We start from the raw sequence: 24,227 nt of genomic DNA on the forward strand, positions 1-24,227 counted from the left end.
GTAAAAGAAATCTGAAAGTTTCCATGTTTGAACACGCTGGACCATGCATGAAAAAGTTAAAAGGGTTTATCTTTCAGAGCCTTCGGTGTGGTTACATACACAGTCTCTCCAAAAAAAGAGAAATACTGTGTGGAATGTTTCCCAAATTATGCGATCCCCAAACCAAAGGCTGTTGCATCACATATGTGAGGTCAGGCTATTAAAACCTATGCACACACCTTCACAGTTTCCAGGGTCCCCAGAGAATGAAAGCTCTAATTCCCTAACATGACACATGAGTCCTTAGAACATGACCCCATCGACCTTGTAAATCCCACTACTCCTCCCTCGTATCAGCTCCATTCCGATCATTCCAGCATGTCAGGGGCCAGTTTCACAAGGTCTCCCTCTGGCTGAAATACCTTTCTTCTCCTCTTTCAGTCAGGTCCCTTCACTGAGACCTTCTCTGATCATTTTCACTCAATTAACTGTACCCTCCTCTATTCTCACATGGCACTTTGCTGATGTCTGTATTGCAGCACTTTTCTCAGTGGATCTCAGTTAGTGGTTGCTTGATCAATTTCCTTCTAATCCAGGCTCTTCTTGAAGGCCAAAAACCATGTTGTTTACATCCCCAGTGAGAGGCATCCCGCAGACACTCAGCACAAGCCTATGCACTGCCTTAACGCTCTTCTGCTGGGACCTCCATATTCCAAGATCCACAAAAGGGAAGACTCGAGTTAGCACAATTCACAGGGATACTTATATTTTTAGGTCTAAAGGACCTTCCAAGAACAGCAGTTAAGTAAGTCTTTGTGTATTGCACAACTCCTACACAGAACTAAGTCATCATGCATGCAAATAGACCCAATCCTTCCTTTTCGCAGTCAGTTGTCATCCTAAGCCTGCCTTAGACTTAGCCACTACAAATTTTTTTACAGCTCAAAACACTGGAAAATACTCTTCCTCCAATTTTAATAAAGTCCCTGTAGATTTGGGAGCAGAAAACATTTGATTTATTTGTGTCTACTAATAATCAGGAATTCCGACAGGATCCATGGTTATGAGATCAAAACCAGTGGTTATGAGCCACGATTTTTCTACTCACAGGGAAAGTTTTGTGGTTCTCAGATTCTCTACATGAATGCTTTTCAAAAAATACATTTAATGTAACTTTGATCTGACTTTAGAAACAGGCTTCCAGAAAGGCAGTAAGTCATTTAGGGAATTCTACCATTTCCACGGAAAGTAGGAAGAAGATAAATAATTCACAGACTGAAACACTGAAGACACTGGTGGTCCAGTGGTTAAGAATTTGCCTTCCAATGCAGGGGACACAGGTTTGATTCCTGGTCAGGGAACTAAGATCCCACATGCCATGGGGCAACTAAGGCTGTGTGCCACAGCTAGGGAAAGCCTGAGCACTGCAATGGAGATCCAGAATAGCCATGAACAAACACACACACACTAAATTTAGCACAAGAAAAATCACAGCTAGAAGAAAAGTAATCAACTTCCTCTTCTTTTCCTCACACCAAAAGGGCTCTGAGGCTCTGACCTCTCCTTTTTTGATACAATCCCTTGAGTGTCTTCTCTAGATGTACAAGCACTGGTCAAGATTTCCAGGTACACACTTTCTGAAATACACATTTCTAAAGTCCGGGGTTCTATATTCTCTCTCTTCATTGATAGCAAACTAAATTGAGCATCATATTCCCAAGCTCTCACCAAGTTCATATTACTAAAATATTTCCCACCGGGTCAGAATTAAGCCCATAGTAACAGCAAGTTTAGAATGCAACGTTGTAACATGGCCAGAAAAGGACATGCTGAATAGCTTGCTTGTTATACAACCAAACACCAAAGAATTTCAGTTGAAATCTGCCATCACGCTCATATTCTGCCTCTGTAAGGCTGTGTAATGTTAGCCAAGACATATTTACATGGAAGTAGCAGGGGGAGCTAAAAGGGAATGAAGAGCTTTACTCCCAATCTGCTGGCTACCTGAGGCTCAGAGAGATTAGACAAAGTGTCCAAGGTCATGTTCTTATTAAACAGTAGAGCCAGGATCCAAACTCGGACTTGTCCCACAAAAACATGTGCTTATTCTATACAGACAGGCCAGGCTGCTTGGGGCCAAAAATCTGCTTCCCTTCTTTTCTAATGGAGAAGTCTTGGCAAATTCCCTAAATTTCCCTATTTTTCAGTTCCTTATCCATAAAATAGAGAAAATAAAAGTGCCTATCTCTTAGGGCTGCTGTGAAGATTAAATGAGATAATACATAAAAAATACACAGGAAATGCTCAGAACAATACCCCATATACATAAGAACAGACAAGTCTATCCGCGAACAGGCAAATCCATGTAAATATTTTATACACATACCTACATATACGTATTTGTGTGTTTGGCTCACAATATATTCTCAGAAAATAATTTCTTTCCTCTTGACTCAATCCTCTCTACCAATCTTCTGATCTCAGAGCTATGGACATGCTTAGAGAACATAACTTCATGGTAAGTAATGCAATAATCCTACTCCCACAACTAGTCTTGCTTATTTTTGCTTTAAAAAAAAGAAAAAAACTTAACTCTTGCCTTGCCTTAACACATACTTCTTTGGGCGGAAAAAGAAGAATGAGAAACTCCACATAACAGAGACATGAACTAGGGATTTTGTTCAGAAAAGAATTTTCCTCTTAATATCTAGTTGAAAAGAATAAGGATGCTAATATAATTCAAATCAATATTTAATGGGCATATATATGCTCTGCTGTGCTGTGCTCAGTCCTGTCCGACTCTGCGACCCTATGGGCTGTAGCCCTCCAGGTTCCTCTGTCCATGGGATTTCCCAGGCAAGAATACTGGAGTGGGTCACCATTTCCTCCTCCAGGGAGATCTTCCTGACCCAGGGACTGAACTCATGTCTCCTGTGTCAGCTGCCCTGGTAGGCAGATTCTTTACCACTAGCATCACCTGGGAAGCCCCAGGTGTATAAACAGGAAAACAAGACTTATTAGTCTTTCCTCCCTCTCTAGGTGCAATCTAGCAGGAAAGGGGTGTACACATGACTTGATCACTGGCAGAATTTGTTTAGTGCTAGGCAAGAGTTTCAGTCAACACGCTCTGGCGAACGGCATATATTTTACTGTGGGGGAAACATCTAAGATTTACATGAAGCGTGAGTCCATGGTCTTTTCCATTTCTTCTTTTAGAGACTCTGACAGAAGGAAGTTCTATTGTTCTGATTTTGTGACTTTATAAAAAATTAAGAAGCAACAGAACTTGGTGAGGTCCAGAAAATACAATCAGAACTAGATATATACGCTTCTTAGTAACCCTGTAAAATTTTCTATTTTAAAAGTCAATTAAAAAATTGATTCATAACTACAAAAATAGTGCATGATATATTCTTTTTATTAAAAAATTGAGAAAAACCATTTGGCAGCTCTTTAAAAAGTTAAACATAGAGTCACTATATGACCTAACAATTCCACTGGGTCCTTTACAAAGAATGGGATGGGAAACTGGTTTCCATACAAATCATCCAGGCATTCATTTTAACAGTCATGTTAAACCGGTTAAACAAAATGTGAAATAGGCACACAACGGAATATTATTCAGACAAAAAGGCATGAAGTACGTAAATGCTACAGCACAGATGAACCTGGAAATGATTATGTTCAGCAGAAGAAGCTGAACATAAAAGGCCATGCAGTATATGATTCCATATATGAAATATCCACAACAGGCAAACCCACAGAGGCAGAAAGCAAGGGTGGTTGCCATAAGCTTTGGGGAGGAGGGAATGCAGAATGGAATGGAGATGGCTACTTCAAGGGTTACAGAGTTTCCTTTTGGGGCGAGATTGCTCTGGAATGAATAGTGGTGGTGTACAACCACGGGAATTACACTCAAAACAATGAACTGTACACTTTAAAGTGCGGGATTTTACGGCATGTGAATTATATCTTAATAAAGTAAAAAAGAAAAGAACTGAAACATCATAAAGTCAAAGTCCCTTCAACCATCTCTTCTCACCCACATCCCCACAGGGTACCAATGTTATCCGTCTCATATGACTCCTCGTTATAACACTTATCCCTCACTGCCCTAGCAGAGGTCCCTGCACCCGGCAGGCATTTAGGCATTTGTTGCACAAAACTTCCTACAAGGGAAAGATAATGCTGTTTTGTTCTCTTAAGGATCATATAGATCCCTTTGTAACCACCATCACACAAATTCATCCATTTTAGGATGAGGCAGCTTTAGACAGACAGTTTATGTTAACACCACGCACGTCACGTGCAATAACAAAAGAGCACAGCACTTGCTGGCTCAGAGCTCACCAACCACAAATCCAGTTAACAGAAACTCTGATAGGGACATTCATGCAAATAAGGAGGCCATTTGCATCTGTCCCCTCTGTTTACAAAGCCTTTGGAACTGAAACTGGGCTTGGCAAGGCTATTATGCTGAAGCCCGCAACAGCAAGCAGTAAATAAGTCATTTCTAACCTGGTCAAGTCCAACTTAAAAAGAAGTCTTACAGAGTCTCATAAAAGGACTCACTCCCAGAACACTACAATATTGTATTTCTAGTCTTTTTTTTTTTTTGCAGAGGTCTGTATAATCAAGGGGGTGCACAGAGTCACATGAACTAACTTTTAACACATACTCCTGGGCCCCATCCCTCAGAGGTTCTGATTTATTTAGACCAGAGCAGGCTGGCATCTGTATTTTTTAAAGTTCCCTAGGTCTTTTAGAAACAGTGTTAGGAAACTTCAGGAAGAATGGGATGGGAAACCGGTTTCCCACACACATCATCTAAACATTCACGTAACGATCCTGCTAAACTTACCAGTGCTGTGTGCTCAGTCCCTCAGTCGTGTCCAACTCTTTGCAACCCCATGGACTGTAGGCTGCCAGGCTCCTCTGTCCATGGGATTCTCCAGGCAAGAATACCGGAGTGGGTTGCCATGCCCTCCTCCAGGGGATCTTCCCAACCCAGGGATTGAATCCCGCACTGCAAGCGGATTCTTTACCATCTGAGTCACAACAGCTGCCAGTCAGAAGACGTGAGTGTATTCCCATTTTACTGAGGAGAAAATTGACACTCAGGGGTTCACCTTTTAAAGTCAGTAATGAGGACAGGACAGCACTTCACAGTCCTGACAAACGCATCCCATCTTCCTCATACAGACTCTCCAGACTCCTTTTATGGTCCTGGAGCTGTGAAAATGTGGTCTGGTAGTGCAAATTTGGTTGATAACCAGTTTAGGTCATTTCACTTGGGACTTAATGTAATGGAGAGTAACTGCTTCACTATCTTTGAAATGCTTCCCAATTTGTGTTCCCTTGTTGACATAGCAGTTTCTCATCATGTGCTCCATCTATAAAGTGCATCCTTATTTGCAGCGGTTTGAGTTGGAAAGGAGGATGTGATACGAGAAGCCCCAGCCATGGAAGGGGAAGTAAAAGAGAAGCCTCCCCACCCCCCACCCCGCCCATCCCCGCTTTCTGGGGAAGGAAAAGGGCAGAACAGGTAGACAAAGACCCAGTCCCCATTCACACACCCGCTCCTCACACACACATGCCTTCTTGTCGCCAAAACCTGCTTCAAGTCAGGGAGCAACGGAACTTAAAAATCCTGAGACTCCAGTTTCCCATACGGTAGATGTGGGTGGCCTTCAGCCTCCTGAAGCTGAAGCTTCAGCTCTGTGCCAGTGTATGCTACGGGAGCAAGGGACTGGAGGCAGCAGCAGGAGGCCGCCAGAAAGAAGAGGTTGGGGCAGCACCATCCACTCTCTCAAGTCTGAGCATGGCATTCAGGGCGTCTAGAAGCTGCTGAGAGACTGGTGGGCCAGCAGAGGTCTGCCGTTGGTGCAAAGAGGCCTCAGTGCACAGGGTCTCTGGGACAAATGTCTAGCACCACCACCTCCATAGCGGCTTCCTGCACATTGTTCCCGAAGGACAGACACTATTAGTAACAACTCAACAGACAATGCCAGGATACTTTCCAAACTAGATAAAGCAGCAGAGGACACCACACAGACATCAATACGGATGGCCACACAGATATCCTCTTCTAACTCACACAAAGACATAACAGGCGTTCTCACCAAGCAGTCAGTAACAGGTACTAAACATCAACTATTTGTCCCACACTGTTCTAGGCTGGTATAGACCTGCAGATAAATGATGCAACAAAATCTCTACCTGATCAAGTACGACTTGGGGGTGTAGAAAGGGAAGGGGGTAGAGTTCTGAAGAATGAAGTATTTACTCAAAAAGCTCTGATTAGGAAGTTGAACTTTGAAAAGATTCAAAGGATATTGTTTATCTGGAAAAATTAAACTATTAATATGGCAGTTTAAAAAAAATGGCCACAGATTCTTTGACATTCCATCGACCAAGAAATTTTGAGTCTGTGTTTCTGTCCCTTGAATTTGAGTGGGCCCGAGACTCCTCTGATCACTAGATTTGGCAAAGGTAACACTGTGTGACTTCAAAGATGAGGTCCTTTAAAAAAGGCCATGAAGTGTCTATCTTGGCCACTAAGACCCTCACTTTCAGAGCCCCTGAGCCACCATCTAAGAAGTCTGATTACTTAGAGGCTGCCATATTGGGAGGAAGCCCCAGCTTTGTGTAGAGGCCACTTGCAGACACTCTTAGTCAACAGCCCCAGCTGAGTGAAGCCTCTGAGTCATGCCAGCCCTGCTGACACTTTTCAGATTCCAGTTCCCAGAAGTTGAGGGACCCTTTGCCATTCAAGTCTTCACAGCTGAGGTGCCAGACATTTGGGAGCAGAAAAAAGTCCTTCCCATGTCCTGTCTGAATTTTTGACCCATAGTATCTGTGAGCAAAACAGTGGTTGCTTTATGCCACGAAGTTTTGGGCATGCCTTATCATGTCCAAAGACTTATTATGAAGCAAAAAAATTGGAACAACAGATGAGAACTGACAGAAACCCAGATCAATGATATAAAAAAGATATGAAGCTATATTTTCTTTGATTGCCTAAGGCTGGTTTGAGAGAAAGTGTTATCATGGGGGACTAAAGAAACTGGAATACTCCTTTGATTATTAAGAATATCTATTTCATCCACAGCTGCTACAATAGAAAATGCCTCAGTTATTTGGAATCTTAGCAGTCCAAAAAGCATCAGGTAAGATACCATACTCCTGTGATGATTTTCAGCACAGAGCTAACATTCACGTGATGCCATTCAAGGTTGCCCAATGACTCATTTTTGCCTATTTTCCTTGGTGCATGGTGTATAATGGCTATTCAGTAACTTTGCAGAATGACTGCTAAGGTCTGAGAGATATGGGAGACATTCTAGACGAGCCAAAGGGATCATGGTGAGGAAAGGGACTGAAAATGGGGTTCTGGCAGCCACTCAACTGCCTGTATCTTTAGACCTTAGATAAGCTGTTCTCTTTACTTGAAATGTTCCTCTCCCATCTGCTTGATGAACTCCTACTTATTCTTCAAAGCCCAGCTCCACTGTCCTTTTTGCTGTAGCTTTCTCTGTGGCCCTATTTTTAAAAAAATTTTTACTTATTTATTTTAATTAGTGTGGCCCCATTTTAAGTGAAATTAATCCTTCTGTTCCACTCTCCTGCAACACTTTCCACAACCCCGAGTACAGAAGAATGCTCTCCATTATATTAAGTTTAGATGTCTACTTTCTTTGATATACTGTGAGCTGCCAGAGAGAAAGGATGGTTCCTACTCATCACCTTACTTCTTGCCTAAGTGCCTGTGTACCAAACACTAGAGGTCAAAACCAAACAAACAAAAAAAACTGCTGCCTTTGAGATACCCACGTAATTAAGAGGAGCAGTCTAAAAACACAGTCACAGCAACATCCTAAGAGCTGTACAGAGGAATGGGGGGATGATGTGAGAATTTACATGTCCTTCAGGAGGGGACCTGGGAGTGGCACAAAGTAGGTGACATTCTAGGGAGGTCTTGCCATTGAATTGAGATGAGAAGCCTGCCCGGTGGAAATCTATGGAATTGGAGCTAAAAGTTCTCAGAAAGCAACTACTAAGTAAAAGGAAAGTCTGGTCATTTCTTTCCCTCCCTACTGCTGGAGATTCCCTGTTCAAGCTATTTTAAGAAGCCCCCTGCCCCACCTTTTTTCACACCCAAAGCCACTCAATCTTCCCAGTTGTATTAAAAAGCAACTATTATCTGAACAAGCAATTTGTTAAGAAAAAAAAAAATGAGTCTTTGATACATGAAAATGTCTTCAAACCAGTAGCCATCAAATACATGCAAATCACAACAAGGGACTACTTTTTCATTTGTCAGATTGTCAAATATTTTCAATAATTATACTGCCTGTTATCGAAGAAGAATCAGGTATCAAAGAAGAATCAGGGAAATCAAAACTCCATCCTTTCTGAGAGGCAGTTTGGATAGAACAAAACCCATGCAAATAACTCCATTTTTTGAACTAGACATTCCATTTACAAGAATTTTTCTTAAGGATAAAAGTCTTTGCTATAAAGATCATCAGACTGTTATTTAAAAGAGCGGAAAGCAGTAAACTACCTAAAGGTCTAACAACAGAAGAGTCAAACAAACACAGGACTGCGAGAACTGCGACAGTGCCGCTTACGGAGGCCTTGCAACGTGCCTGGCACTAGCATATCTAATGCCACAGCAATTCATAAAGCAGGTACTGAAGGGAGCGCTGAGTGTGGCTTTTCCAGCTGCACCAGGTTGGCAAACAGAGGCCACAAAGGAAAGAGAGCAGTCAATAACTGAGGCAGGGCTCATTCAAGATTTTATTAAGAAAGTATAGTGTGAAACCTTTTTAATCCAACCCCCTCTGTGCCCCTGCACTGCCCTTCCCCCTCCCCCGCCTGCAGAGGAAGAGCAGCGAAGGGAGGGGGACCCTGGATCCTCTGACCTCGTGCTGTTGTGCCGTCCTCTGGGGTGGTGCTCTCCCTACTCCCACAGTGGGCTTCCCTAAGTCAGTCAGTTACAGAGCTATGGGTGCTGCACAAAAAAGAATAGGGACAAGAATTTTTAAAAACTGTAAGGCCTGGTGAACATCTGCTCAGGCCACTGACTGACAGATCTGCCCTGGATCATCCTGGACGGGGAAGGGAGGAACGGAGTGAGAAGGGGCACCAATGCTGCTCCCCCCACGTTTGGCATGAACGTGAGTCCTCTCCATCAGGAAGTCCCACGGACCCTGAGGACCTTAAGCCCTCTTGCCAGGTTCCCACCAAGACAGCCGTCCATTAGGTAAGTGGACTCCAGCTGTGGGGTGCCAGCAGAGGGAAGGGTTGGCCTACAAGAAACTGAAAGAATGGAACACCAGTTTCCTCTCGGTGTCTGGAGAACACACAGTGGGGAAAAGCCTGTTCTCTAGAGAGCTTACAAGTGCAGGGAGTGCACACAGGCAGTGCTGGTCAGGCAACCAGCACGTGCCATCAAGGAGGACCCAAGGGCAGCCATGTAAGGGACACTTTACTCCTGGCCCTCTCCCTCTAGCCCATCCCTACACACCAACCACTGGAGCTGAGACAAGAGCAGGGAAGAAATACACCAGACATACATATACATCCTCCCACCCCCAAACTCTCTGAGGAGAGGAACAGGGAAGAAGAGTAGAAAGACAGACCAAATCTACCTTTTCCCACTTCACACTCCCACAGTCACAAGTCTGGATGGTACTAGGAGTAGAAAAAGCTTTCAACTAGGTAACAGTGAGATTTTACAATGATGGACTTTCAGTAACCCAGAGTGACCGAGAAGTCTGTGGACTCTGCCCTAGGTCTCATCAGGGATCGGGCCCCTGGAGAAGCACTCCCCAACCTTTTTGGCACCAGAGACCGGTTTCGAGGAAGACAATTTTTCCACGGACTGCGGTGAGGGCAAATGGTTTTGGGATGATTCAAGTGCATTACATTTATTATGCAATTTATTTCTCTTCTTAATACATTAGCTCCACCTCAAATCATGGGGCATTAGATCCTGGAGGTTGGGAACCCCTGCCCTAGAGGAAACGGAGATTTTGACAAAGCACAACTGGGAGTTCTGACTAGAGGAGGGCAAAAACATTCATGTTTACACTCCTCTGAGTTAAAATTATGCAAGTAACTGGTTAAAGTTATCACTGTCTCCACTTCACAGATTATGAAATGAAAGCTCTGGAAAGATCAAGAAACTTGCTCAGGGCTTCCCTGGTAGTTCAGTGGTAAAGAATCTGCCTGCCACTGCCAGAGATGTGGGTTCAATCCCTGGGTCAGGAATATTCCCTGGAGAAGGGAATGGCTACCCAGTCTAGAATTCTCGCCTGGAGAATCTCATGGACAGAGGAGAGTGGTGGGCTGCTGTCCATGGGGTCACAAAGCGTCAAACACGACTGAGTAACTAACACAACACTTCTTTAAATTTGATACACTAATGACTAATGAGAAAGAAGGACAGAGGTGATGGCATATAAATAATGTGGTCATACTTATTAAAAGCTAAATAAATGGCTTGCTAGACAAACTCACTGTAGGTCAAACAAAGAAAGGAATGGGACACAGAGCAGACAGCCTCCATAAGAGTAAGGGCTATATCCACATTTTAAACAACAATTTAGTTTCAGCAAAATATCCAGTGTTGCTAATGTGAATTATATTGATTCCAAAGTTAAATCTGTAAAAATTTGTTTTAATAATTGTAGAAGGGTTGTAAGAAAACATTTCTACATTATAGTTTTTGTTTATAGACATTTGGGTAACATAATAATAAAGATAAATTAATTCAACATCAAGAACCTGTAAAAAATGTTTATAAAGTGTCCTTACATTACACATGCTTGAGAAGCTCTGTGTTATGACACATTAGGGCTTTCCTGGTGGCTCAGACAGTAAAGAATCTGCCTGCAAGATGGGAGGCCTGGGTTTGATCCCTGGACTGGGGAGATCCCTCGGAGGAGGGCATGGCAACCCACTCCAGTACTCTTGCCTGGAGAATCCCCATGGACAGGGGAGCCTGGCGGGCTACAGTGCATGGGGTCGCAAAGAGCCGGACACAACTGAGTGGCTAAGCACAGCACACATGACACATTATGCCAGAGCAACCATTTAAAGCCATGTCTTAGCAGACCATTTGTGTCACAGGGAGATATTTTCAATACTATATTAACAAGCATACAAAAGGTGGTACAGTCTTGCTCTGATTTTGTAAAATACACAAATCACATATAAGCATAAGAAAAAAGAGATTAGGATATACACTAAAATATTAACAATGTTTATGCTATAGTAGGTGCTACAGTAGGTATTACAGGTGTTTTTTATTAATGTCTCTGCTTTTTAAATAATATTCTGTATTTATAAGTTTATTATATGATTAAAATTTAAATATTACCAAAAATTCAATTTTTACAGCCTATCCCAAAGTTTCCACAAATTGCTGCTAAAAGAAAACAAAAAAACACCACTCTTTCAGTCCAATTCTAGCTCAGGCTCTCTATTCTCCAAAGAAATGTAACCAACCCTAAAGTAATATTTGTTCAAAACTTAAAAACATATAAAGTCCTCTGGTGGCTCAGACAGTAAAGAATCTGCCTGCAGTGCAGGAGATCTGGGTTCGATCCCTGAGTGGGGAAGGTCCTCTGGAGAAGGGAATGGCAACCCACTCCAGTATTCCTGCCTGGAGAGTTCCATGGACAGAGGAGGCTGGCGGGCTGCAGTCTATGGGGTCACACAGAGTCGGGCACAACTGAGCGACTAGCACTACTACCCTGAAAGCATCGCAAGTCCTTGTCAACCAGTGACTCACTGGGCTTCAGGCACCTGGGCTACCAGGATGAGCAAGGACATGAGCAAGGACACGGTGCACTCCAGAAGACACCATCCTGGGGTAAGCACAGCATAGATTACCAGTGCTGCTGGGGCACCGAGACGCAGGAGCATGGAGAAGGGGCTCCATAACTCATCCTGACGGGGCCGACAAGGCAGGAAAGGCAGCCACAAGGTGACACATGAACGGAGAGCTAAGAATGCGTAAGAAATGGGTGCAGAAAGGTGAGATGGCAGATTCCTTGCAAGTAAAATCTAAACGCGTGTCTTGTGCCACTGGCATCACTGACCACACTACACCAACCTCGCCTACGCTCTTTGCCATTTGTATTGTCTGCCATTAAAATCCACGCTGCTTCCCCAGCAGGACTGTAAACTCTGAAGAGAATACCACGGACACTGCAGACCTATTATTCATTAATGATAGCATCTTCAGACAGACTTCTAATGGGCACTGAACTCAACATACTGTAGCCTTTGTTGGTACACAAAAAAATTATATATCTATTGAGCCTATATTCATATTTTCCTCTAGAAAATTATGTCAAAAGATCAAAGTAACCGATTCTTTCCTATAGTCCTCAAAAGAAGATTAATCTCTTCACTACTGTATATAAAACTTAGCCCTCTCCCTTGCTCTTGTAAGTCAGCCAAGCTCCAAAGAGTATGTTTCTCCAAGGTAGGCTAAGGCAAGATATACAGACTGCCTGTCCAAGAAAACCTTTCAAGTGTCCCGTGGTGACACTTAATGATACTTAAACGCTGTGACTTGCCAGCTGGGGTGAAACTCTCAGATGATGCTCCACCTGGTAACAGAATGAGCCTATACTGCCTACAGCTGTGAATAACTTGAAGTAACTTCCTCGTCTAACCAGGGGAAATGTGTACATAAGGGATGGTATATTCACACATCTTTTTTTCCTTTGTTTTCACATATATGCTTATAAGACTTATGTACATGTCGAGAAATTTACTTTAAAATATTCCAGCAAAGAAACAGTAAAAGGGACAGATGAAGCCAATGAGATGAAGTCTTGATAGTATTTGGAACTGTGTGTGTGACCAACACAAAAGTAATAAGCGCCCCTTCAAGCCCATGAGGGTTTCTAGATACCATTTTTACTAAAATAATTCTTACAGGAAATGGCTAATTCCAAGTCTGGATCAGAAATATAAAGATAGGCCTGGAACATCTTTGTACCAGATAGGCCTGGAACATCTTGTCATTATCAGATAACAAAGAAAACTATCAAATGCTAGTAAGGTGAGGTCAAAAGGACCCAGAAACCAACTTGAACAGGCTCCCACTAGCTAAAGATAGTACAAGCTGGACATCAGTAAGGACAACAACCAGAGCCGGTTCAAATATATCAAATGTGTATAAATATGTCAGCTCATAATGCTACTCCAAAACATCTTAATTAATCACTTTGAAAATTATTAAATCCAATATTTTGACAACTGGTAGATAAAGAGAAGCAAACATAAACGGGGCAGGGGTAGTTGTAAAGCAAAAATGCCAGTGACTTTGAACGTGCCTTGCTTACAGCTGGTGCTTCACTGTGATGCAAGGCTTCATAATCTCGGGAGGCAGACGAAAGCCCAGCCTGAGCGTCCAAGCTAGAAGTGAAAAAAGTGCCACAGAAACAAGCCAAAAAGAGGGCTCACTTTGGAGGGGCCTGGGAGGTAGGAGACATCAGAGTTTTAAAGGGTTACCACTTGCTTGCAAGTTTTTGCGTTTTAAGTCATTCTCAAACATGGGTTCCAGAATCACACATTAATTTTTATATCCCTTAGCACACAAGGTTACAGCTTCAGACAAAACCCCATGTGGTTTCATTTTCCTTCCTTGAGATCAGGTGACCCTTGGGATGTTCCTTTTGGGGAAAAAAAAAAAAATAACTCCTTACAATTGGATGTAATTTTAATATCTAGCTTGGGAATTCCACTTACATTCTGTCATTGTGAACTTCAGGCCTAACTCAACCTTGAAAGGGATGTGAAGACAACCATGCTCATGTCCTAAATGCCTATGGAATAATTAAGAAATATAAACAAACATCAGACCCTACTGCCACATCCCTCAATATTAAAGGCCTACTCTAGCCTAGACATTATGCTAAGTTTTTTTTTTTTTCACATGTTATCCAGTAAATTCTCAAACCCAGAGAGGTAAGATGTATTTTGCCAATTTTTACAAACAAGGAAGCAGACTCAGAAAATCACCTCATTTGCTCAAGGACTCAGAGCCCCTTGAATCACTAAGACAGAGGTCTTCTGAAGATAAACAGTGTCAACACACCACCGACATTTCGCACTGAAGGAGTGGCTAACTGAGAGGCAAAAACTTCTGGAGTTAGAGTGATGCTCTTCATTAATAAATGTCATCCTACCATCTAAGGACTACTTTTATGGACTATTCTCAACTTTCCACTTACTTCTCAATCCTCTGATTTCTGCTATAGACCCCTCCAGTCTGGATGGATTTCCACTGCCTCTCAAATGCCATGTACACTGCCCCCTACCCATTTTAATTTCCAAGTTCCTTTCTAAGTCCAAATCTTTTGAGTTCAACTCACATCCCCACTTTCTATTCCAGGAAGCTCTTCAATCTTTTTCCAGGCTAAGGGCTCTCACCTCCATGAAACCTGTTGTCTGGACCACACAACTCCATATAAGGACATTGCTCTGTTTCACATGTATATTTCTGGTATCTGTAGCCTGTAAATTCCTTGAAGGCAGGGTTTAGTACTGATTTATGCCCTTTGGATGATAAAAGATACAAAATACACTCTATAAACAAGTGTCAATGTTAGTTTGGATGCAGGCAATTAGCCTTCTCAGGAACCTATACTCTCAGCATTTCTCATAAACTTGAGGTTACCATAACCTCCATTTTTCCCTTCCAGTTAGAGAAAGGTCAGCTACAGATAGACAGCAACATCAAAGCTGTTTCATTAAGCAAAGCAGCAGGCGTGCCTTTCTGATTTGTACAACTTTACTCCCTCTGGTCCTTAGATCCCTGAAAGAACATTCCATTATCATTCAAGGCTGTGGAGATTCCATCCTGTTTTTTTCTCTTGGATAAGTACTAGCAGTGCCGAGTACTAACAAATAAGGAGTTTTTTAACATGTGGAAAGATACATATAACATAAAATTTACCATCTTAGCCATGTTAAAGTGTACAGTTCAGTGACTTAAATATTCACACTGTTGTGCTAACATCATCAACATCCATTTCAAGAACTTTTCATCTTGTAGAACTGAAACTCTACTCATTAAACAACAGCTCCCCATTCTTCCCTCCTTCTAGTTCCTGGCAAGCCTCTATGAATTTGACTCCTCTGGGTACTTCATATGAGTGGAATTACAATTTGTCCTTCTGGGATTGGCTTATTTTACTTAGCATAATGTCATCGAGGTTCATCCACATTGCATCATGGCCTTGTGTAAAAATTTCCTTTCTTTTTAAGGATGAATAACATTCCACTATATGTATATCCACACTTTGTTTATCTGCTGATAGACATATGGGTTGCTTCCAAATGAGGAATGCTGATCCAATACTGGTGACAAGAAGCTCAGGAGACTGGCCCTGGAATGGAGCAGTCTCTCTGATGCTGTGAACACAAAGAATCAATCCAGTGATTAGGACCACAGAACACAAAACCGCTAAAAGGAATCTCCATATGGTTCTCTCTCCTAGGAACTGGAACTAGAAAGAGCTTTTGTTTAAATACTCAAATAATACGTTGGAATACAGCTGTGGCTGCCTAGGATGGTCTAGAAACAAATCCTGAATTCACTCTAGTTTCTGCAGACCTCCCTTCTCCCCTGTTCTTTTCTTCCCCTCAGCGTTGAGACATAACTGACAGGTAACACTGTGCTAAGCTTAAGGTATACAACATGCTGATCTGATACACTGCATACGTATCATATGCTGATACGATTTGATATGATTCATATGCAGGCTTCCCTGGTGGCTCAGACCGTAAAACATCTGCCTACAATGCGGGAGACCAGGGTTCAATCCTTGGGTCAGGAAGACCTCCTAGAGAAGGAAATGGCAACCCACTCCAGTATTCTTGCCTCGGAAATCCCATGGACAGAGCAGCCTGGTAGGCTATAGTCCATGGGGTCTCAAAGAGTCAGACATGACTGAGCAACTTTGCTTTTCACATATGCTGCAATATGATTACCACTGCAGCATTAGCTAACACCTTCATTCACATCACATTCTTTTCTGTGGCAAGAACCCTTAAGATATACTCTCCTAGAAATTTTCAAGTGTACAATAAACTAAAATTATAATGCTGCACGTTAGATCTCCAGAAATTATTCATCTTCTGATCTGAAGTTTGTACCCTTTGATTAACATCTCTTCAATTTCCCTACCCCCCAGCATTCTACAATTTAAGTCTGGCTTTTTTATATGCCATACATAAGTGAGACCATACAGTATTAGTCTTTCTCTGACTTATTTCATTCAGTATAATACCCTCAAGGTCTATTCAGTTGCTGCAAATAGTAGGATTTCGTTCTCTCTCGTGGCTGAATATTACTGTATTGTGTGTGTGTGCGTGTGTGGGGTCACATCTTCTTTATCCATTCATCTACTGATGGATACTTGGATTGTTTTCATATCTTGGCTATTGTGAATAATGTTGCAATCACCACTGTGTATACATATTGCTTCAATATCCTATTTTCACTTCCTTTGAATATATACTCAGAAGTGGAACTGCTGGATCATATGACAGTTCTATTTTTAGTGTGGTGGTGGTGGTTTAGTCGCTAAGTCCTGTCCGACTCTTGCGACCCCATGGACTGTAGCCCACCCTGCCAGGCTCCTCTGTCCATGGGATTTTCCAGGCAAGAATGCTGGAGTGGGTTGCCATTTCCTTCTCCAGGGGATCTTCCGGACCTGGGGATTGAGCCCCGGTCTCCTGCATAGCAGGTGGATTCCTGCATTGCAGCCGGATTCTTTACCGACTGAGCTAGGAGGGAAGCCCCCTCCATACTGTTTTCCATAGTGGCTGTGGCAATTTGCATTCCCACCAACACTAAAACAAGGGTGCCCCTTACTCTACAGTGGCAAGTATTCTTGCCAATACTTGTCGTCTCTGGTCGTCTTGAGGAACAGCTGCTCTAACAGGGGTGAAGGAATAGCTCATGATGGTTTTGATTAGCAGTTCCCTAATGATTCCTGACCGTGAGTTCATTTTCATGAACTGTTGACCATTTTTGCTTCTCCGTCCACATGTTCTCTCTCGCCTACCTCTCCAGTCTCATAGCCCTCTACTTTCAACATCCTGCTGGTGGTCCAGCAACACTGAACTGTTTTTAGTGTCCCTGGACACACACCACGCAGGTCCTGGCCACCTGGCCTCCACTGTCAGTGGTCTCTCTAGCTGGAAAGCTTTGGCTTCCTTCTAGTTATGGCATCTCTCCAGGAGGCCTTTCTTTTTCTTCTTTGTAAGCCCAGGATTTGAGTGCTTGGCATGTAATGGCTGCTTGATAAATTATTGAACTAAACTATATTTGTTACATTCACAATCTCTGTTGATAAGACAAGTTTAAAGAAAAATTCAAGGTCAATGGATTACAGGTAATTTTTATTTATACTTCAATATTGTTCAAGCTTTCTAACGATGTGATGACTTATCAAATTTTACAAAAATTTAAGAACACTCTGATCAAGAATAAAGTGGAGGAATCCGTGTACCAGATTTCAAGACTTATCAAAAAGCTCGAGTTATCAACAGTATGCAGTATTGCAGAAGGATAGACACATGGGAACCACGGATCAGTACAGAGAACCTAGAAACAGACCAACACAAATATACCCAACTACTACTACTACTACTAAGTCACTTCAGTCGTGTCCGACTCTGTGCAACCCTAGAGACGGAAGCCCACCAGGCTCCCCCGTCCCTGGGATTCTCCAGGCAAGAACACTGGAGTGGGTTGCCATTTCCTTCTCCAATGCATGAAAGTGAAGTCCCTCAGTCATGTCCGACTCTTAGCGACCCCATGGACTGCAGCCCGCCAGGCTCCTCCGTCCATGGGATTTTCCAGGCAAGAGTACTGGAGTGGGATGCCATTGCCCTCTCTGATATACCCAACTACTTTATGACAAATGGAGAAGGAAATGGCAACTTGCTACCTATTCTTGCCTGGAAAATCCCATGGACAGAGGGGCCTGGCAGCACAGTCTTGTTAACAAACGGTGCTGGAGCAATCAAGCATCCACTCCCAAGTAATAATGATACTATTAATATTAATGAAAATAATAAAATAAAAATCTCAATCTAGGTCTCACATCTTATGTAACAATTAACTTAGATCATGGACTTAAGTTAAAAATATAAAATCAAAATATTTGGAAGGAAAAACACAGAGAAAATCTCTGCAATAGGGCTAGACAGAGTTCTTGTATTTGACCAAAATAATACAACCCATAAAAATAAAAATTGCTAAAAAGGGCTTCATCCAAATCAAAACCTTTTCCTCTTCACCCTGTCTGGTAGATGAAAAGACAAGCTTCAGACTGGGAGAAAATGTTTGCAAACTATGTACTGACAAGAACTGATAGCTTGAGCATATACAGAACTCTCAAAACTCAACAGAAGAGCTTCTCCAGTGATTCAGTGGTGAAGAACCCACTTGCCAATGCAGGAGACACAGGTTTGACCCCACGTGCCTCAGGACAACTGAGCCTATATGCCACAACTTCTGAGCACATGAGCTACAACTACTGAAGCCCTCGTGCCCTAGAGCCTGTGCTCTGCAGCAAGAGAAGCCACCACAATGAGAAGTCCGCAAACTACAGTGACGAGTAGCCCCTGCTTGCCGCAACTAGAGAAAAGCTCGTGCAGCAACGACTCAGCACAGCCAAAAGTAAATAAGTAAATAATTTTAAGTATATGTAAAAAAAATTTTTTTTAACTCCACAGTAAAAAAACAAAGAATCCAAATAGATAACAGACAAAAGACTTGAAGAGAGACATTTGACCAAAGAGTATATACAGGTGGCAAATAATCATATGAAAAGATATTCAACAACATTGGCCGTTAGAGAATGTAACCAGTGGGTGAGTGGTGAAACAAATGAACTGTTTTACATCCATGCCATGGAATATTATTACCCAGCAATGAAAAAGAATGGACTAACTAGCGATACGTACAACCATGTGGATGAATCTCCAGTGAATCACGCTGAATGAAAAAAGCAATCCTCCAGAGTTATGCTGTGTGAATCCACTTATATAAAACTCTTGAAATAATATATTAACATGGAGAAGAACTCACAGGGTAAGGATGTGGTGGGTATGGGACAGTAGAGGTAAATTTAGAAACGTGGCTGCAGTACATGCAGACAGGTACTCCCTTAAAAGCTTTGGTTTTCTTTGTGAAGGGGTGGGCAAGGTCGTCCGCTAAGACTGAAGGGATGGATTAACTGCTATTCCCAGAATCTAATACAGTTTCTGGGACACAGATCTTTTAATAAATGAGCTTCCTGAACAAACAAGAGTTTTCTTAACTCAGTTGTTCTTTAGAATCAATACACAATTTTCTCCAAACTAGCCACTAGGGGGCAGTGCTGCTGCCTATCTTTCCCCCTAATATTTTAACCCAGTGAAAACAACAGAAAATAACCGGGCAGTGTGTGTCAACGTGTTTTTTTCCTCAAGAAGATATCGCTTCAACTTTACATCCATGCATACGTGCATGCACACACATACACATGCAGACTGTGGAATGATGGGAGGGCAGTTCCTTCTGCCAGCCCCTCTCTGCAACCATACTATGTCATCCCCGAGGCAATACTCACCATTTCCCAGAGGTCATTTTTTTGGTAATTCCTCGAGGGCACACAGCAAATAATGAACAGACCCTTTAAACTTTCTTACAATTGATAACTTAGACCACACATTAATGAAGGAATCCCTAAAGTTAATCCTGGTAACTAACATACATTTTCCATAGCTTCAAGTTGATTTTTTTTTAAAACCCTTATACCTAACACCAACCCAAATTACATAAAAAGTAGATTAAAAAAATAATTTTAAATGGTGTAATCTATTTCATAAACTTCTTTTTGCTTTGTTTCAGATTCCTAACACATTCTTATAATAAAGATTTCTCAATCTATAATATCACATGGCTAACATATATAACAGAATAAGCAACAGTTTGGGGGTGTGTGTTTAGTTATGGGGCTAGAAAATTTCCTACTTTGGTTCTAGTGAACTTGGGCCTCTAATGAACAGAGAGAGCTGGCAGAGTTCTAACTTAAAACAGAAATTCTCAAAACCCCCAAAGAAAAGAAGATGTAAAGGAAGACAGGGTTACACAAACCAGCTCAGCTTCAACTAAGACAAGTGAACATCCACAGTAGGGGAGACTTCCAGTCATACCAATGGAACACATCACACCGTAGCCTAAGAAAGCCTGTCACCAGTTTGGCCTTATGGTCTGGAGTAGGAGGGAGATAACGAAAAGGCTGAAGTCATCTTATGACTTGAGGCTGTCAAGTACTTCAAATGAGGGGAAAAGGTGCTTGACCCCAAAGCCTCTGAACCTGGTTATTTTGAACTAAAGTTGCTTGGAAACAAAAATACCCAAGAAATGGATCATGAGAGTCTGGGTGATAGAGTTGAAGTAGTTATCAGTCAATGTAGATAAAGTGTCAAATTGCAAACTGTTTCAAAAACAAAGTTTCAAGGTTGTTTAGGGCAGTGTTCTAACTTGACAATTAAGTCTCATTTTTATTGGATACTTCATTCCACTAGCTCTTCTGGTAAGGGATGGTATTACACTTTGATTGACAGTCTTCTGAAGCTCTTGGGGCCGAAGATTTTGTTTGTTTGTTTGTTTTATACTTGTGAAAAGATTAATAGCAAATTACTCTTCTTACCTAATATAAAAATGCACCTTTGCTAAGGAACTGATATGGCCCTCAAGAGGAGAAAAGCTTCTTTCTTAACAATTATAGTTCCTTGGCTACATGGACATCTCTGAAAATGAGCTTTAAAACTGAGATGAACACTTTATTGTCTCATCCCTTCTATATTTAAAATCTGTGTCCACTTTTGAAAGTCATGTGCTAAATCCTTAGTCTTTTTTTTCCCCCAGCAGATGATCTAAATAAGCCTGATTTCATTTACATACACACTCACTCGCACTCCCCAACAACACTTCCTTTGAAAAACAGAATGTCACTTCCTCAATCCAGAGGCCAGAAGTCCCTTGGTTCTGATCTGGGGAGCCAAGACAGGAAACTCTGGTAAGCTTTTGCCTCTCCCCCTGTGGACAGCCACGGGTGCAGCTGACAGCGGGCAGGGTCTATTCAGAGCTCCCTTGATGCACTGCAGCTGGAAGGCAACAGCGGACTTCCATGCTGTGGGAACGATCCCAGAGTCCAGCACGGACAGGCAGTTTAACAACGGCATTTCACAGCAAGGGAAGAGAAGAGCACGGGAGACCCGGACATCTTTTAGCGACCTTACTTCTATTTCCACACTCAGTCTAATAACCCAAGGCTGATTTCAGCCAAATCTCAGTCACTGGCATCATCTTGTACTTTGACCCCACCAAGCTAGGCATCTTCTAGTGGGACCGGGGCGGGGGGGAGGGGGGACCAGACCAGACCACTCACTGCTCACACCAGGCTGCACGACCCTCCCCAGGAGTGGAGCCTCTCACTTAAAAGGGAGCGGCTGTCCCGGTCATTTCAGTAAACACTGTCGGTTAGCACCACCTGGCAACTGAGACCCTTGATCTCTCCTGACCCCAGACGCCAAAGGGCTGTACAACACAAGAGCCGGGCCAGTAGTAGCAGACCAAACTGCAGTGTCACCTTCGCGGGGTGGGGGGATGCATGTGAGAGACATACAGCATAAAGGCAAAGAAGGGGCACAAACAAATGAGTCACTTAATACAAGGGCTGCACATGCTGCTGACGCTGCCCGTGATGCAGCGGCTGTGGACTGGAAGGAAGCAGGCGGCCACCGGGAGGGGCGGGCAGGGAAAGCGCGGGGGGAAAGGGTGGGAGGCGCGTCGCCCTTTGTGGGGGGCCCGGCCGTGCGGCCCCTCGGCCTACGTCCCCCCTTTCCCGCCCACTCCCCGAGCCCCGCAGGCTGGAGCCGCTCGGGGTCAGTACGGACCCCCCGGCCCCGGGAATCAACTCTTTACGGTCTATGAAAACAATCAATACAAACTTCAATACGGGGTTTAGTTTACGGGGAGGCTGGCCGGGGAGGCGCCGCAGCCTCAACCTGGCCGCCCGCCCGCCCCGCCCCTCGGCGGCGCACCTGTGACAGGTGTGCAGCAGCCCCGGGTCGCGGGGCGCGCCGGCCGCTCCCGGCACCCCCGCCCGCGCCCCCGCGAACCCTCCCGGGGAGCCCGGCCCGTAGGCAGGCCGCGGAGCGCCCCTCGCCCCCGCCCGCACTCACATAGCGCCTCAACTTCTTCTCGGGGGGCGATTTCCTCAGCCAGCCGGTGCACACCACGTCGCCGCCGCCGCCGCCGCTCATGCTGCCGGCCGCCCGGAGCCCGCTGCGGGGTCGACGGACGAGGGCGCGGGCCGCTGGCTCAGCCGGCCGGCGGTGCGCGGCTCGCGGCGAAGGGGAGGGGCTGGGGCGGCCGGCGGCCGCGGGGCGAGGGCGAGGGCGAGGACGAGGCGGCGCGGCCCGGCTGCCTCGCGCGCGCCCGCGCCTTCTCCCGGCCCGGCCGCGGCGGGGGCGCCCCGGCAGGAAGGGCGGCGCGCGCTCGCCACGCCCACAGCCCGCCGCGCCCCCGGGCGGGCCGCCTGCGGAGACGCGGACACCGCCTAGCGCCCTGGACCCAAGGCTCTCGGGAGCGCCCGCGGCCGGCCGCGCCGCCCGGGGTCTTTTTTCCGAAGCCTCCGGCAGTCAGCGGGGCAGGCGGCCGCGCCCTTGGTGGGCGTGGGGTAAAGGGCAGGGACTGCGCGCCCTCGATGGTGAATCGACCTTTCGCAGAGGGTCGTCAGCCAGGGGCCCGAGGGCTGCTCCCCTGTCCATTCCCCCTTCGTTTCAGGTTTCAGTGGGTCAGGTTCTGGCTGAAATGAGTGATTCGCTTTCCAAGAGTTTCATTAACTCTCTCACCCCCTTGGTGGGAGAAGAAAAAAAAAGATTACTACGTGTTGGGCTGGGCGTACGTTCCTTGCTTACATGATCTTCGTTACAAATCTCCAAATTGAGTGGGGTGCATTATTACCATTTCACAGATAGCCTAAAGCCTTGGCAGTGCAGTGAACTTTCTCATTCTAGGGATGGGTCGGGGTTGGGAGTGGTACTGCTCATCTATTTAAAGTGGAGAGCTGCTTTCACGTCCTCATTAATTTAGGGTCCTCTTATTATCAGAATGGAGCAGGAACTGGCAACCCACTCCAGTATTCTTACCTGGAGAATTTCATGGACAGAGGAGCCTGGCGGGCTACAGTCCATGGGGTTGCAAAGAGTAGGACACGACTGAGGGACTAACACACTATTATCAGAAAATAAAGTTCTGCTGGCTTCCACACTGCCTCTGGGAAAAGCAATTCAGTAGGAGAAAATTCTTACGATCTGTAGAATCAAGGAGGCAAAAATGAGTCAAAAATACTATTTCATAGTGAATTGGAAGGCAAGATGGTGTAGGGCAAGAAACTGGGGTCAAAATTTTTCAGCGCTCCAACTTACTGACACAAGTTAGGAGAACTCTCTGGGGCTCATATGATGCAGATGCCTCTTACTGCGCTGTGGAAAGGCTTAACTGAGATGGAGAACGCAGAAGCACATACCTGATGCATCTAGCATTTTGTGGGGAGGGAAGAGGGGAAAAAGCCCCCAGCAAAACCGGAAACCTTTGGTTAAAGGCTCTTTTCAACTCACAAAGTTCCTTTACAAGCAGCGTTAAAAGGTTAGGCTCTCCACCCTCGCCCCGATTTCTTTGAAGAGTGGATAGTAACCCGTTATATCAATAGGGAACTGCTGCGGGCATCTTGTACTCCCGAAAACATCAGACTAAGGCTACTTTGCTCATTTCCCGATCTCTGTGCAGCAAAGCTAGCTGTTGCAAGCTGTTGGACATCCTTCTGATTTTACAGATCTTTGTTGGGTTGGGGAAAACTCAACCATTTCAGTTTGTAAAAGCTAATTCTAAGCTAATTCTATGCTTAGCTCTTCTAAGCACCTGGGAGGGTTTAGCAATCAGCAACCCTGGACCCAATTTTCACTGATTTTCTTCACTATCCGGTGTGCTGCTGGATATCCATGTAAAACCAGGGCAATCGGGCTATCTCGGGGACCAGGGCCTTTTAGCCTTTCAACTGAGGTATACTTAAGACACATGTAAGGGCCACCACCAGAATTACAGCCATTTTAACCTCTGGCTTTAAGTACCTTCTATAAAACCCGTG

General features: G+C 44.2%; 1 protein-coding gene across 5 annotated transcripts in view; it reads right to left on the reverse strand.

The window, feature by feature from the left end:
• The window catches only part of GAB2 (GRB2 associated binding protein 2), a 181,463-nt gene extending 157,505 nt beyond the window's left edge, over positions 1 to 23,958 (reverse strand). For 4 of the 5 annotated variants that reach the window (XM_055581423.1, XM_055581422.1, XM_055581425.1 and 1 more), the window contains exon 1: positions 22,261 to 22,547. In XM_055581423.1, coding sequence (XP_055437398.1) covers positions 22,261 to 22,341 — 81 coding nt within the window. In that variant the 5' untranslated portion in view covers positions 22,342 to 22,547. Of the gene's footprint in view, positions 1 to 22,260; positions 22,548 to 23,609 lie in introns of those variants that run through there. The other variant, XM_055581424.1, reaches the window with a different exon arrangement.
• Positions 23,959 to 24,227: the final 269 nt, after the last annotated feature.

The sequence above is a fragment of the Bubalus kerabau genome, chromosome 5 (genome assembly GCF_029407905.1).
Source record: "Bubalus kerabau isolate K-KA32 ecotype Philippines breed swamp buffalo chromosome 5, PCC_UOA_SB_1v2, whole genome shotgun sequence".
NCBI lineage: Eukaryota > Metazoa > Chordata > Mammalia > Artiodactyla > Bovidae > Bubalus > Bubalus kerabau.